Below are 15,797 nucleotides of genomic sequence, written 5' to 3' on the forward strand. Positions count from 1 at the left end.
GACCACGCACAGCTGGCAGGCTTCAGTTCAGAAACAACCTGCGTGCCAGTATTATTGCTGAAAGCCACCAGCTGCACGCTGAAACAATCACACACCCAAAATTAGAGGCCAAGTTGGAGTCCCTTTAAAATTTGAATAATAGTCAGAGAGTGAAGTAGCAGTTGAGTTTTAAATTATATTGATAGAACAACTTTTTCACACGTAGTTTATGGAACAAACAAGAATGATCTGTCTTTTAAAACAGCAACACCTCTCAGGCCATTTCAAAGTGTAATTGCTTTATAAATTTCCCAACATAACGAGATGCACGGTCTGAAATGAAGGCGTCACACAGACACTGCTCTGTGGCAGAAATGTGTGCCAACAGCCTCTCTTTTCAGAAAACTACCAACCAGTATCTGGGACGTACCATGGGCAGTGGTGATCCATTTTTAGCACGCATCTGCAAAAGGACAAAAAAGGAAAATGGCAGGCCAGGTCACGGTTAATCAGGGAATTTCCACTAGACAGCAGCTTTCCAGCGACTGAACACTGGGACGTTGCAGGGCTGGGAACTGCAAACACTTCAGGGCCACACAGAGCAGAAATGCCAATGCTGGTGCTGTCACACGGGAACACACGCTGTTACTGCAGCGGAACAGAGGTACTCGGGTACCTTTCTGCGTACAGAGCCGTGGGAAGGACCAGCCCATTCGTGAAACTCAGTGAAAAACAAGCTGGGAACTTACACAGCACAAACGGAGCAGTGGTGGCAACGATCAGGTTTTATGAGCTGGCATCTATCGCAGAATCACACCCCTGGAATTAAAGACACATTAACACCAAGTAACAGAAAAGCCTGCGTGCTTTTTCACACCTTAGTTGGTATTCCCTCGTTTCCCAACTACTCCTATTCTTTATCAGCTCAGAAGACGAGTGCCCCTGCAGCTGGGTGCTGCTGCCAGGTCATACCCAGATGAGCGATGCTCATCGTTCTTCTGGGGACTTGCGGACGTGCGGAGCGATCCTCCCTGCAAGGCGTACAGCCAGCTTGGAAGCGACACACCAAAGTCGTGCACTTCCCTCTGGCTTCCGCATTACTCAGACTTCACACACGTTCCACTTGGATAATTGCCTACGGAGCACTTCTGCACTGCAGAATTCTTTGGCTTGTCTGACAGAAAGGAACAGGTCAGCGCCTCCGATATCAACAGGGATTTCTTTTAAGCTCTGAACGGAGTGCGCTGCGCGTTTCATCACAGAACAAGGTCCAGAAATCTCTTCCTGGAATTACATCCAGCATCTCTGAGCTAAACTCCATTTTAAGTAAAAACGACTACAGATTCTGTCATTCTATTACTAAACGCAGACAACCCACGTAGGCTTTTGAACTGAAAATACAGAGAGGTAACGTCTTGCTCCGCAAAGGCAGCGCCTGGTGCTGCGCTGAAGATGAACCAAGTGTCCAAGGCTGTTTTGTTTTCCCAGGCACAAAACCCGAGAGAGAAGGCATTCGGATGTCTGCACAAGAGTTACTCAGCACACGCAGTGGCATCAGGAATGCTCTGCTGGTCGGCAGCATCGTCTGGGTTGCCAGCGTGCGCTGCTTCGGCGAGCTGGGCTGGAGCGAGAGAAACAGCGCTCGGCGTCACTGACCTCCGCTCCCCGTTCTCGTGTACACCGGCAGCTTCCGTGCGATCTCGGCGAGGATTTGCCGCTGCACCTCCGGCCTCTCCTCGTTCTCGTAGCGCTCTTTGTCAGCACAGGACATGTGGTACTAGGCGCAGGAGTCGTGAGAGGAGCAGTTAGCCGTGGGCAGCAGGGAGGGTATTTCAAATACAGGCAAGTTTGGGAGCGTTTTATCTCCCACTCCTTCTAAGGAGCTTAATCTGATGTGAAAATGTGTTCGTTAAGACGACAAAGAGAAATAGTAAGGGCTGGACAGCCAGAATACCATGTGATGCATCAGTAAGAAACACAGAAGTGAAATTAAGATCACAAAACAACATACTAGAACTGCTACTACTGCAAGTTTCAGTAGGATCTTAGCCTCCTGTGGCACTAAAACTGTGCTGCTAATAGGCTCTGATCCCTCAAATTAGTCCATATCTCTTTCTTCATGTCCCCCCACCTTCCTACCAACATTTTAACTGCAAATTGTAAATCTTTTTTAAATCATGCATTTATCTTACCACGTTTCCACGGCCAAACACCTCATTATTGGTGGCTTCTGAGCAGGAGGAAATAAAAGCTTCCATTTGTGCCTTGGCCAGGACGAATGCTCTGCGGACAGAAGGCTCTGTGTTCTCTCATTTCCTTGGCAGGACTAACAACCTTGGCCACTTTAGGGGAGGCTACTGTGTTAGCAAGGGGGAAAAAAAGAAGGGAAAAAATAAAGAAACAAAGAAAAACAATCAGCAACAAGAGAAAAGCTCAAGAATGGTCTGGTGTGTTTGCAGTGAGCCAGAGCACAGGTTAGAACAAAACCTGGAGAAGGCAAAAGGATCAGGATGTGTCAAAGTGGAAAGCGGAGAGGGAGGAAAGAGGGACGGATATGCTGAACGACAGCTCCTGAGACGGCACAACAACGGCAGCAGCAGCCGTGCAGCTGTTGGGCACAGAACTTTGGCGTGTGTGCGGTGAGCCCCGCGCAGCCCCTGCACCGAATTTACTGCTCCGGCACTGATCCTCGGTCCAGCACGTGCCTGGAGAAAACCTGACCTGCTGTGGATTTGGTATGGATTTGATCTGCTCACGGCAGTAAATCCAGTGACCCCGGTGAGGCTGGACGCCTCTGCTCTGCGCACAGACTATCCAACGGCAGAGATGGGGTAGGTGTTTCCGGTTATCCCAGAGCCCAAACCTAGTGGCTGCTTCGGCCAAGCCGGCTGGCATCCCAAGCTCCTGGATGAAGATGGCAGAGCCAAAAGAGCTGGCGAGGGCTCTTTGTCAGCAGGTGGAAACTCACCGCTTGTTTAGCATGGCCATCTCTCCTGTGATGCTGCTGTCTCTCTGGGGTGGGCGGCACGGAGACAGAAGGAGGTTCCATCCTGTTTATTGCTGGAGGAGTTGGTACTTGTAGTGGGCCAGTAAATTATTTCATTTCTTTAGGAACATTGAGCCCCTTGTGCCTGCAGGCACCTTACGCTTTACGCCCTTGTTTCAAGCACAGAGGATGCTCCAGTGGTGAACAGAGGTTGCAGAGAGCGGAGCTGATGGAAGTGGTGGGGTTTGGCGCAGACAGGGCAGCAACGTACCACGGCCGCGTAGGTCTTGCCATCCCAACTGCTGCTTGGCCAATCTTCAAAACCAAATCCAACCTCAGAGAAACAGGCAAAGGTAAATTCATCTGCTCAGCAGAAGCATTCTCCAAAACGAACGCTGATGAAAATGCTCGCTTCTTTTGAACCTAAACATCCTGAAACGTTTCCTGAAGCCCTGCAAGCTCGGAGAGTTCTGGGACTTACCTGGCAGTTCACCTCAGCGTCAGCCCACAGAATCACTCGCGTCTCCTTTAAGCCCCACCTAATGATGCAGCTTAACTGCAGCGAGAGCAACAGTTTTGCTGAATGTGCAACAGTCTCGGCATCACGTTTTGATGTGGGGAGACAGAAGGAAAAGGCTATTTTGCTTAAAGTTCAAGCGTTTCCACGGGGCTCGACTGATGTGGAAAAGACAGAGCCCTCTCCAGAGTATCTGAGGTCAAAAAGCTTTTCTCCTGTGTCTCGGATGTGCCCGCATCTACCTGAACAGAAAGGTACGAGTCTTGGAGATTTTCCTCCCCGTCGTTCTCAGGACTGTGGTTCATTAACGACAAGAAATTCCGTTTCATTAATGTGCATTAACCAGCGACTTTCGCATTAGCGCTGCTGTCTCCAATCAAAGACTCATTTATGGAAAACAAGGGCAGAGGGAACAAGCTGCTTTGGCAGCTTTAAGATGAATACGCCCAAAGCTTTATACCCTCTGTCTTATATTTTTACGTTAAAGTATCATGAGATATTACCATATTTTTCATTATTATTTGTGGCACTAAATACTGCAGCACGCAGTGCCAGATGGCTAATATTCAGAATAAAAATAATGCAAGGCCAATCTTAGAAAGACTCCATGAGAATGTAACAGCATGTATTCTACAACCAATGCAACACTGGGCAAAAATGCAAAGCGCCAGAACAAACCGAGATGAAATAAACAAAAATACACAACAGATCATTTAAGAAAAAAAAAAACAACAAACAGACAGATAAACACACCCCCCAAAAAAAAAAGAAAAAATAAAAAAATAAGACCTTGGTGGTCTTGAGATCTTGTAATGGGTGTGATTTTTCAGAAGATGTGTGCTTAGCACAGTGTTACAATCCAGCTCTTTTGAAGTGTTTGCAGGAATAAAAATGGAAACACTCCAACACGTTTCTCCCTGCTAATTAGGGTGGCTCGTGGCTGTAATGTGAGAGGTTAAGCAGCCTTTTTCCGTGGCTGGCATGCTGGTTAGGTTTGAGAGGCGTTCTAGGTAGGATTTTGGATGTTATCTCTCATGGAACGAGCTGACATGATAAATTTGAAATCATTTGTAAAACAGCTAACAGTGTGTTCATACAACATGTAACCTCTTTGCCATAACAAAATATAGGACACGTCTTGCTTGCTGTTAAGGTGGACAAAACCATGGGTTTTTTTAAGAACAAAATCAAAATGCCATTTTTTGTAATGTATTCACACATTTTAAAATACAGCTCATTTATGCTAGTTATTTAATTGATTAGGAAATATAATTCACACTGCACTTCAAACATACGTGCAGCTGCTCCATTCTTCAATGTAAGGTCTGAGGATTAATAGTTCCCATTTTTCCAGAAATAAGTACAACGGTCCCCGTCTCCGGATCAGTACTGTGCCTTTTGGCACATAGCCTCCTTCTGCCAAAACTAATTTGATATCTCTGAGTGAGGGGTTCTATCCCCCCTCCAACCTTGTCCTGTTTTCCTAGTTTTAAGCTCTTTGCATTCATTTCTTCCCATTAATTTTCCCTCTTTCTTCATACACTTTGGTGAAGCATTCCCCTCCGTGTGTTCATAGCCTTCCAGTCCTGTTGGTTTTAAATTATGATTGAGTATTGTCACTTTTCATTATCTTCTAGCCCAAGTCCTGAATTCGTTCTGATTTCCACAGCTCTGGGGGCACCTTCATTTATTCTGCTGCCTGCCATTACTGGAATTGTCACCATTACCATATGAGATGCAGGTTTCCATCTCCCATTGGCATGCTGATTATCTGGCATTGAGTGTAGATTCTTTCCATTTTATAGGAATGTTTGATAATTCTGAATTTGATAGGAGTAATTAATAATTATCAATCTTAGTTCTATAAATAGTCCTTATGAAATTGTATGCGGCTTTTTTACAGCTGGAAGAAACGAGTACTTATTGCTGTAAGTGAAGGTCTTTACGATGCTATAATCATATTAAACACATTTAATGAGAACTTAAAAACTCTAATAAACTCTAAATAAGGTGTTATTCCACCTCCACGCATGGGGGGTTGTATTTCTTACACTGAGCTGCCTCTGTTAACTTTTCTCGCTGGCAGCTCTGGAGCATCCTTGATTTTTGTCTGTCTCCAAGTAGATCCTCCGCTTCTACACTAAATCTGCAGAGAAACAGATGTATATATTTTTTTTTTTTTTTGTGGCAGCCTACTTTAAGCAGTATACATTTCTAAATCTCATCTGCTAGCTTTCTGTGTCTATAGCATGAGCTTTGTTCTCCTGGGTAGGTCACTTTGAGAGAAGGGTTTGTCATGTTTCTGACCACTGTGGGTATATGGCCTCTTTTTCTTTCCTTCTGTGTCTCTCTGGGGGTTTGTGCAGTGCCTTGTACAGGATATTCTGGTATCACGTAAATGAACTGGTATCAAAAGGAGAACAAGAAGACTGGAACTGAAAAAAAGACAAATTACTATTGGGGGAGGAAATAAAACCAGCAGCATTGGAGAGTTATTAAAGAAGGAACAGAAGGTAAAGGCAAAATTTGCAGGGAAAATATATAAAATGTATTAAGTACCATATTAGCCATAAAAGTATAGAGAAAATAAAATTATATGCATTATCACAGAAAATGGAAATTCTAAAGCTGATTTTTTGCTCAGTTCATGATAACAGAGTATTAAAAATACTAATTACCAAATTTTCCATCAAATACCACATAGCCATTTGATATTGTAAATGTATACATATGTACGTAATGCAAGATTTTTCAGTGCAGATAATTTTCTCATGTCTTAGCCATTTTAATTCTAAATATTCTAAATGAGGGGATATCAACTATCCTATCACAGTTCCATTATGACCGTTATTTGCCACGTATTCAGCTTTCCTGTGTTTAATTTGATCCCATTACTTCCAGTTCTCCTACCTTCTGTCATCATTAATAATTTCTCACCCTTCTTAAATGTTTACAGCATGGGGTATAGTCACCCCTGAGTTATCTGTAGACTAAGCTGCTAGCATTTGCAGTTTTAATCCCTTTTTCAAAATTAATCACCTCCTCTCCACCAGTCTGCTGATGTGTTTTTTCAGTGTTAGATGAATGACAGAAAATTATTTTCAATATTCCATCAGAACACTAACCATTCCTCTTTGTATCTCATGAGAGGAATATACTTATTTCTTATGCAGTTGGTGCATGCTTCAGAACTTTCTATTAGGCAAAAAATTAGTGCTAGTCTGTATTAAAGAGAGTATGAACTGAATGATCAAATGCATGTTGTCCATCTTCAATTTTAGGGTCTTATGGGAAGTACTTAACAGTTTCTGTCACTGACGCAGTGTACAGGCATATGGAACCTGCTCTTCTCTCTGGATGGTTCTGGATGGAACCTCCTCTCCATCCAGAGGGACCTTGACAGGCTGGAGAGGTGGGCCTGTGAGAACCTCATGAAGTTCAACAAGGCCAAGTGCAAGGTCCTGCACGTGGGTTGGGGCAATCCCAAGCACAAGTACGGGCTGGGTGGAGAATGGATTGAGAGCAGCCCTGAGGAAAAGGACTTGGGAGTGCTGGTGGATAAGAAGCTCAACATGAGCCGGCACCATGCGCTGGCAGCCCAGAAAGCCAACCATGTCCTGGGCTGCATCAAAAGCAGCGTGGGCAGCAGGTCGAGGGAGGTGATTCTGCCCCTCTGCTCTGCTCTCGTGAGACCCCACCTGGAATACTGCGTTCAGCTCTGGAGTCCCCAACACAAGAAGGACATGGAGTGCTGGAGCAAGTCCAGAGGAGGCCATGGAGGTGATCCAAGGGCTGGAGCACCTCTGCTATGGAGACAGGCTGAGAGAGTTGGGGCTGTTCAGCATGGAGAAGAGAAGGCTCCGAGGTGATCTTATTGCAGCCTTCCAGTACTTAAAGGGGCTACAGGAAAGCTGGAGAGGGACTTTTTACAAAGGTGTGTAGTGATAGGACAAGGGGCAATGGCTTTACACTGAAAGAGGGCAGATTTAAATTGGATATAAGGAAGAAATTTTTCACTGTGAGGGTGGTGAGGCATTGGCACAGGTTGCCCAGAGAAGTTGTGGCTGCCCCATCCCTGGAAGTGTTCAAGGCCAGGTTGGATGAGGCTTTGGGCAACCTGGTGTAGTGGAGGGTGTCCCTGCCCATGGCAGGGGGGTTGGAACTGGATGATCTTTGAGGTCCCTTCCAACCCAAACCATTCTTTGATTCTATGATTCCCTATGTGACGAAGGCGAGATTGTAATAACACAGTTGTCTCGGAGTGGTATTGCGAGGTTTATCAAAACATGCTTGTCGAGTGCTTTTGTAAATCTGCATTAGAGAGGCATTAGAACTATGTCAAATACTGCAAGACCACAATTCAGGGTTCATTTATCCACACACAGGATATCCCATGCAGCACACGTCCAAAGAGCTTGATCCGCTGGAAATGCTGGATGTGTATCATGCGGCTGAGAGCCTGTGCTGCAGGTCACATCGACCCAAAACGCTCCGTATCTGCACCCATAAACTATGCATGAAAGCCAGCGCAGCAATGCGTGCGGAAACGCAGAAACACTTGAAACCACTCAAAAGACGCTGCAGTGTTGGCCAGCCTGTCTGCCCAGGCTATCCCAGACAGAGTCACAATTATCTCATTTGGCCTCGTCACACTTCCACATTGAAGAGGACGTACCGAAGGGAGCGGACGTATGGAGGCCATAAGCCCGGAGTTTCTGTTTATCTCTCTGAATAATGCCACTGGGCGGCACTGTTCAGACCGCACTCTGCCAGCCGCAGGTATGATGAGGAATCAGAGTAGTGGCAGAAAAATGTCACCTCTGTTGTTTAACGTGAATCCTGGTCAGCAGCAAAGTTGCATATCGAAGCGCAGCCTAGAGAAAGGCTGCCTCATTAAAAAACAGCTTTAAGCCAACTGTCCTCTTTCTCTCTGTCTGTCTGTCTGTCTCTCTCCCCGACAAATGAGCTTACGGCTCTCCCTCAAGGCAAGGGCATCAGTAGTCCAGCTCTGGTAGCTTTGAAGAAATCTTTATGCGATTAAAAATGCCACGCAGCGTTACAACTTCCTCATGGCTCTGCATGCCAGGTGAGAGTATATAGGCCACTGTAAACGTAATCCATGGTGTATCTCTGTCTTCCAAAATTGGTGTTTAATTAGGAACCGTACTATTGCTGCGTTATTCTGGTCTGTGAGCTGTTAGCAGAAGGAATTCTCCGAGGTAGCTCACAGCTTCACCCTGGGAAGGGTGTGGAATACAGACCTAGGTCTGTGCGGAGACGTGCCATGCCACGAGCTGTCTAGATTACACCTTCCCCTCCGGCCGCGCTTCCCTCACGGCTCTGCAGGCCGAGGCCTGTCTGTGCCCGCGCCGAGGGAACCGCCGAGGCAGGATCCCCAGAACCTCCCGAGGGGAACGCGTGCCAGCTCGGGCCCCGCTTCCCGTCTGACAGCGACACGGGCGTCCGGCTGCCCGCGGAGACAGCGCGAGAGCGCAAACCGGCGGGCTGGAAGAAGCGCCCTACTGAACAAGAGAGACGCCATAGAGCAGCGCCGTGTTAACGGAGCTGCTGACCAACATGAGCGATTCTCGCAGTCGCCTGGGTCGCCCTTGAGGCCCGCCATGTTTCAACAGCCCAGTTTCTCAAGAAGGCTGCCTTTATCGGTACAGTCGGAACAAAAAGGCTGCTTTTATTGCTACAGTCGGAACAAACAGGCTGCCTTTATCGGTACAGTCGGAACAAAAGCCCTCTTGAGGTGACAGCTCGGGCAGGGCTCGGCTGCTGGCCAGCTCGGCAGGGAAGCGCCCGTCCCCTCACGGGGCGCCATGGCGGGGCTGAGGGCGGCCTCGGCGCGCTGCCGCCTCGCCGCTGCCCACCGGCCAGACCAGACGGCCCCGGCGGAGGGGCAGGCGAGCCGCGCTGCCGCGGTCGTGGCCGCAGGAGGCGGCGGGCGGCGGCGGGGCGGCCTCGGCGGGCTCCGGGCGCGGAGCGGAGCGGAGCGTTGCCATGGCGACGGGCCGCGCCTTCCCCTCAGGGCTCCGCCCCGCCGCTCCGCCCGGCGAGTCCGCCCACGTCCCACAATCCTCTCTTCTCCCGCCCGCCCAACATGGCGCTGCTGGCGGCTTCGCGGAGCCTGGCGGCGGCTGCTTCCCGCCGCCGGCGGCTGCTCGCCCTCGCTCTGCTGCGGCCTCCGGCGGCCGCCGCCGCCGCCTGCGCGCACGGCTGGTTCGCGGGGAGCGGGCGGCAGCGGGGGCGCGCGGCCCCGGGGAGCGGCCAGGTGCGTGGGGGCGCCGGGCGGGCGGCGAGGGGCTGAGGAGAGGCGCCGGGCCCCGCGGTGCTGCCGCCGCGGGCGCTGGGAGGACGGGGCGTTTCGTCCGTGCAGGGGCTGTGGGGGGCCGGGGCCGCCGCCGCCGCGCTCCCGGAGGCCGCCCGTGCGGTCAGCGCCGGCGGGAGGGAGGTTCGGTCTCGGGCAAGTCCGGGCTCAGCGTCGGGCCGAGCCGCTCCCTCCGTTGTGGCCGTGTCCGGCTGGCCGGTCTGTCTGCTCGCGGCGCGTTTCACCGTCTTTGCGCGGGCCGGCATTAAGGCACCAGTGCCCCCGGACGGGGCTGGGCGTTCCTGTGGAGGGGAACCGACCCTGACAGCTACTCCTGCCGCGGTGTGGGGAAGGGAGACTGGGAGTCTTTCTGTCAGCGGTGGAAGGCGGTAACATGTTCCAGTGAATGGTTTTTATTGTTGCAAGCAAAGAACTGAGCATGTATTTAGATGAGATCTAAGGAAGAAATTCTTCTCTCAGAGGGTGGTGAGGCACTGGCACAGGTTGCCCAGAGAAGCTGTGGCTGCCCCATCCCTGGCAGTGTTCCAGGCCAGGTTCGATGAGGCTTTGGGCAACCTGGTGTAGTGGGGGGTGTCCCTGTCCATGGCAGAGGGGTTGGAACTGGATGATCTTTGAGGTCCCTTCCAACCCAAACCATTCTATGAGTCCAGCTCTCAATAATCCATGTGTGTTTTTCAAAGCCAGCGAAGGAAGTGTGTATCTCAAAGACTGAGTGTACAACTTTCTGTAAACTCTCAGACAGCTGTTGTTCCTGTCGATTTCCACTAGATTTTCTAAACTAGAAAGCTAAGGCTACATCTGCAGTATATATATGTATTCATCTCTTTGGCCTTTTAGTTTCTAGGCATTTCTGTGTTAGAAAGTGGTCAATTATGCATTTTTTTTTTTTTTTTTACAGTCTGGTGATGAATTTTTACCTCACTTCTGCATCAAGCTCTCTTTGGATGGAAATCAGAATTCATTAAACGCACGCACAAGATCTTAAATTTTGTTAAATAAAAACTTTGTGCTATATTATGAGAAATAGGCAGTGCATTTTATGTAAGTGCGTTGTACAAATTTATTTGATTATTATCTTGCAGGAGGCTTAAACTTAATTTCCTGGAGTTTTTGGTGATAATGTCCTTCAAAATTTTGGGACTACTTGACATGATTTTTTAATCATTTAATTAAATTTGCTGACAGAGGAAAACGCACTGTCCTGTGATTTCAGTTTCCTTTTTTTGTGTGTTTTTCTTCTTGTTTTTCTGCTAGTTCAAGAAATATTGTTCCTGCACCACCAGCACTGACTGTCCGAAGCTGGCAACTTACTTCAAGTTGCGTTTCAGAGTGATTAGCCATTGATTTTGATAAATTAGGTAATTCAACATTTGAAAAGTATTCTGGGAGCAAGTATGTGCATCCTATTTTAGTTTCAGTTCTCTAATTATTTTGCTATATTTATACGCTAATGAGGACTGTAAATATTTTTTAATGGGCTTGTTCTGAAACTTTTCTATATATTAAAAAATGGCAGAAACACACCTGATTTTGCATTTTAAAACAATTTAAACATGTTTGAGCATGTTTGCCGTGGTCCAAAGCTGCGTGCTGCACAGTCGTCTGGGTATAACGTTTAATGGAAGTAGCATTTGTAGCATGTGTTCTTGTGAAAGTCTCTGGCCTACTGTGTGATGACATTTCTTAGTGTATAGACTTTAGTGTGTAGGAAAGCTCTTGTATTACCTTTGTTGCTATATTCTAGATATCAGGTATGGATTAGGTTTTGCACTAGCTCGTTGGATATAGCCAAAGGCAGTGAATGTGAAATAAATGCCTGTGATGCAGCCTGTTAATCTCCCATGGGATAGGAGACTGGCAGGACTCCACAACTTTTGAAATCCAGATAGTTTGCTTTAATAGGATGCCTTCCCCAAAGTGTTGTGTATAGTAAAAGCATTCCTGGGAGGGTGCACCTGATGCAACGTGGTTGTACCAGCAACATGGGGCTTCACTGTTGTAGCAAAGTCACTTTTCCGAGTAAAATTAGCTGTACAACCACAGTTCTGCTTTTTTTATAACTACACAAATAGCAGAGGTTTGTGGCAGCCAAGAGTTGTGCCTTTTACAACTCAGGCTGGTAAATGATACAGCCATAGCTTAACTCGTGAGAAAAAAATGTGATTAAAGGAAGGAAAAAAGCTCTGGTGAAATAGGACTGTAAAAGCAAAGTGACTAACCATTGTTTTTGAAAAAGGTGATTTCAAACACTTGCTCATCACTTCTACTCTGCTTTGCATCTGTGCAGTACTCGATCCCCCATCTTCATTGTTTCATGTTGATTTTAAGCTTTTTTTAAGCTTACATCTAATTGTAAGCTTAATTATAATACAATGTATGTATTCTCTATGGCACTTAGTATAATGAGATTCAAATATGGTAGAGTTGTTTGGGTGCTGTTGCATTATGAATCCATGTCTTTCTTCCCTCACGCTTGCATTTTTCAGTAGTTTTGATTAGAGCCTTACTTTTCTGAGTAATAAGACAGGTAACATTTGTATCCTGGAGAGGAGAAGAGCTCAATTTATGGAGGGAAAAAAAAAAACAGATGTAATAAACATCGTTGAACTGTGATCAAACTCCATTTCTTGATGTTGAGATCAGTTTGTAGTTCCATAAATGTAGTTCCTTCAGTTTACCCTCCCGTGGTGTGAGTAGACAGGGCTTCATCTTGTCAAAACTTGTGCTTTGAATTTAAGATCTCTGCTGAGTAGTAATAGCAAGAGTGGATGTGTTGGCTGTGGCCTGCTTGGTAAACTCGGAAAAGCAACCGAACAAAGACTGTGGTGTTTTTTTTCTGGGAAGCTTAGGGTTTTTTTTGTAGAACAGTTTGCCTGCATCCAAAATACATGCAATGGCAAATTTTATTAAATGTAAAACTTAAAAGGAAGGAAATTAGCATTTGACTGAAAAGGTCCACCAGCCTTTCATTATAATTATTTTACAAAGAATCTGTGTAAGTCAAGAAATACACTGAGTTTCTTTCAGAGAGGACTTTGGCAGTGGTAGAAAGCAAGGCTTTGTAAATTATTGTAAGAGTAACGGCAAAATATAGAAGTTACTTTTTTTTTTCCTTGCATTATCTTGTCCTTCCAGCTGCCACTTGACATGCGATAGAGAGTGTGTTACTTCTGCATAATGCAATAATATCCCTTGCTCTGGAAGTGGTTGTAAGAGAAGTTTGGGGTATTTTCATTAAATTTGTTTATATTTTGCATATTTTTTTTTTTTTTAGCCTGAAGCCTGGTCTGTTCTGTAAAATTACACTGATATTTATTGTCCAGACGTCATTTCACGTGTCCGTGTGCATTGCTGGATTCTCTTCTCTCGACTTTGATGGTGTGGCTGAGCAGCTCGAAGCATGGGAACTATTAGTCAGCAGTCTTCACTGACAGATACATGCTTTGTATCGGAGTACTTGAAATTCCTTGAATTTTCAAAATCCCTTTATAGAGGGAGTATTACTACTGAGCAGATCAGCAATCCCATATGTCTGTCTGTAAAAATGGATGTCTAATAACACTGCAAATTGTTGCGAGGAGGGATATATAATGAAGTAGAACAGATGGAAATATGGAAACTTGATCTGAAGGTCATTGGGGAATATGGGGTGGGCACAGGATAACAACACTCGCTGCAGCAGGGAGTGCTGTGCATTGAGGTGCCTGCTGTTGGTGCTGTGTGGGTTTTCCGTTCTGCTACGGAGACATATTTTACCAAAACAAGTCAAATGTGAGAGTGTATGAGTAAGATATTACGTGAGAAAGTATCTTTTTGTTAACCTTCTTGGTTTTGTTGGCTCTGGGTGTGTGTAAAGAGCAGTTGAATGTTGGTCATTGTTAAATGTAACTCCATTGAAGTTTGTTTTTCATACTGGTGACAGTTTAGTCTGTATTTATGCCAGAATAACACACCTTTTCTCTTGTCTTCCTCTGCTCTTTCCTATTCATCTCTTCTTTTCTTGCTTTGGAAACTCAGTGAAATTAACAGTGGGATTTGAGTGCTGCACCGGTACTTGGAGCCTAACTCCAGTTATCTTCTCTGTTACAGTTAGCTTTAAAAAAACATCTTCCTTAGATTAGTGCAGTACATCTGGACAGTACATAACACACTCTGAAGAGAAGTGTGGATTTGACCTTGCCCAAATGTGTTTAATCCCTGTTGTTTGTTTGCATTTGTAGAATTTAAACTACTACCAACAGTCATGACACTTCAGTAATATGACTTTTATGTGCAACCAATACCAGACATCTGTTTCATCCTTTAGAGCATACAGAATCATATCCAAAAATACAGTAAAGGAACATAATGGTGCAGAGTCAGGCATTCAAAAGTTAGGAAATGCCAGAATTAAAGTTCCCCATGCAATTTCTGAAATTCAGTTATAAGCAGGACTTGTTCCAGCTCCTTTAAAGCAATAACCTGCTGCTTTGATCTGTTGCGATAAGGCTCAGGTGTGCTTTTCCTTTTAGTCTAAAAATCTATTGGGAAAGAGTTGCCAGTGAGGGGGAGTGGAGTCCCAGTTCTGCCACAGGATGTGCGGAGAGTGACGGGGTAAGCTTCAGTCCCACTCATTTGGGCGGCTTTGCTAATAATCCTATCGTGGCTGGAGGGTTTCTCAGTGAAGTCAATTGTTCACCTTGTTTAATTCTTCATTTCTTCGCTTAGTCTTGATCTTTAGCAGGAGCTTGGGAGAGGTCGAGACCTCCAGTCTTCCAGGCTCGAGACTGGAAATAAGAACTTAAATTTTCCTGTGTACCTTGTGCAAATATTTTCATCTTTTTGCTGAATTCATCTCTTCACCGCATGGCAGTCTGTAGTTTCAGTCAAGGAATTAGCCTATCTAGTGTAGTAGTTGAGACCAGATCTGCCAGTTCTTCAGCAGAAGTTGTTTCTGTGGTGGTGTTTGTCTCATACGCCGGTCAGAAGAGAACTTTGTGAACTTTGAGGCCAAAGGTTATGAATTACTAGTAAACTATTTTTATGATATCCTATGAGTATGCTCTAAAAGAACAGGAGCTAACTTCTTTCCAGCAGCTGTTGAAGCATCAGTTGTCTACTCCCATGTACTAGGAATAAACAACGACAAAAATGCATTCAGAATAAAATACCTGGATTTCAGTCCTTACAGTACTCAAGATTTTTTTTTAATTTCTTGCAAGGCCAAGCAGGAGAGAATGGTACTACTCAGGAGAGGTTCCAGCCATGGTGTTGTAAGAGAAGCAGCAGTGGTTCATCAGCCCTTAAACTACTCTTTGGCGTGGTGTTTTAACAGTCTTTTATTAGCATGATGTGTTCAGAGAAGTAGAAATGCTGGTGTAGAGATGCTGAGGGTTTCAGTATATGCCAACTGCACTCTGGACTGTGGGAGACAGGAACTCAGTCTCATCGGTGTGAATTTAGGACTTATTGGTATTCAGCCTCTCACCCTGCCTCGTGTCTCTGCTATAAATTCTGAATTGTTGGAGTTTAATCCATACTTTGAATGGCCTCTGACTGGTGGAGCAGGCGGAGTTGTATCCATGCAACTGCCTTTGCTGAATTAGACAACACTGCTGCCTCTCATGTTGGTTGTATGGCTTAATTTGGTGTTGGATCCTAGGTAACTCCCAGTGCCCCAGTAGTGGTTACTGCTTGGAGTGCCTACTCCTCTTGTGTGTTGGTGGGAACTCTTATCCAGAATAACCATGCCTTTGTAATGATTACATTAATTTGCAGTAACTTGGGATGGGCTGATGCATCTTGAAGTCCTTCACTTTTTCCCTTATGTTTTCTGACTATGAAACTGCACTGTTCACGTGGAGAGCATACCAGTTTAGATGGAACCCTCTGTGCTGACGTGAAACTGGAACATTACGAGTGTATTTACAACGAAACGTCTTGTAAATGCAGCTCCTTGGTGTAGCCCAGGGCTGGGAGCATCAAGGCAGCTCACCCCGGCC

The 15,797-nt window shown here is 46.0% G+C and overlaps 1 protein-coding gene across 2 annotated transcripts in view; it reads left to right on the forward strand.

Moving 5' to 3' along the window:
- The first annotated feature begins 9,588 nt into the window (after positions 1-9,588).
- The window catches only part of ABCB7 (ATP binding cassette subfamily B member 7), a 40,262-nt gene continuing 34,053 nt past the window's right edge, over positions 9,589-15,797 (forward strand). The window contains exon 1 of one of the 2 annotated variants that reach the window (XM_086619650.1): positions 9,589-9,759. In XM_086619650.1, coding sequence (XP_086475776.1) covers positions 9,589-9,759 — 171 coding nt within the window. Of the gene's footprint in view, positions 9,760-13,397; positions 13,448-15,797 lie in introns of those variants that run through there. The other variant, XM_086619651.1, reaches the window with a different exon arrangement.

The sequence above is a fragment of the Tauraco erythrolophus genome, chromosome 13 (genome assembly GCF_009769465.1).
Source record: "Tauraco erythrolophus isolate bTauEry1 chromosome 13, bTauEry1.pri, whole genome shotgun sequence".
Classification (NCBI taxonomy): Eukaryota; Metazoa; Chordata; class Aves; order Musophagiformes; family Musophagidae; genus Tauraco; species Tauraco erythrolophus.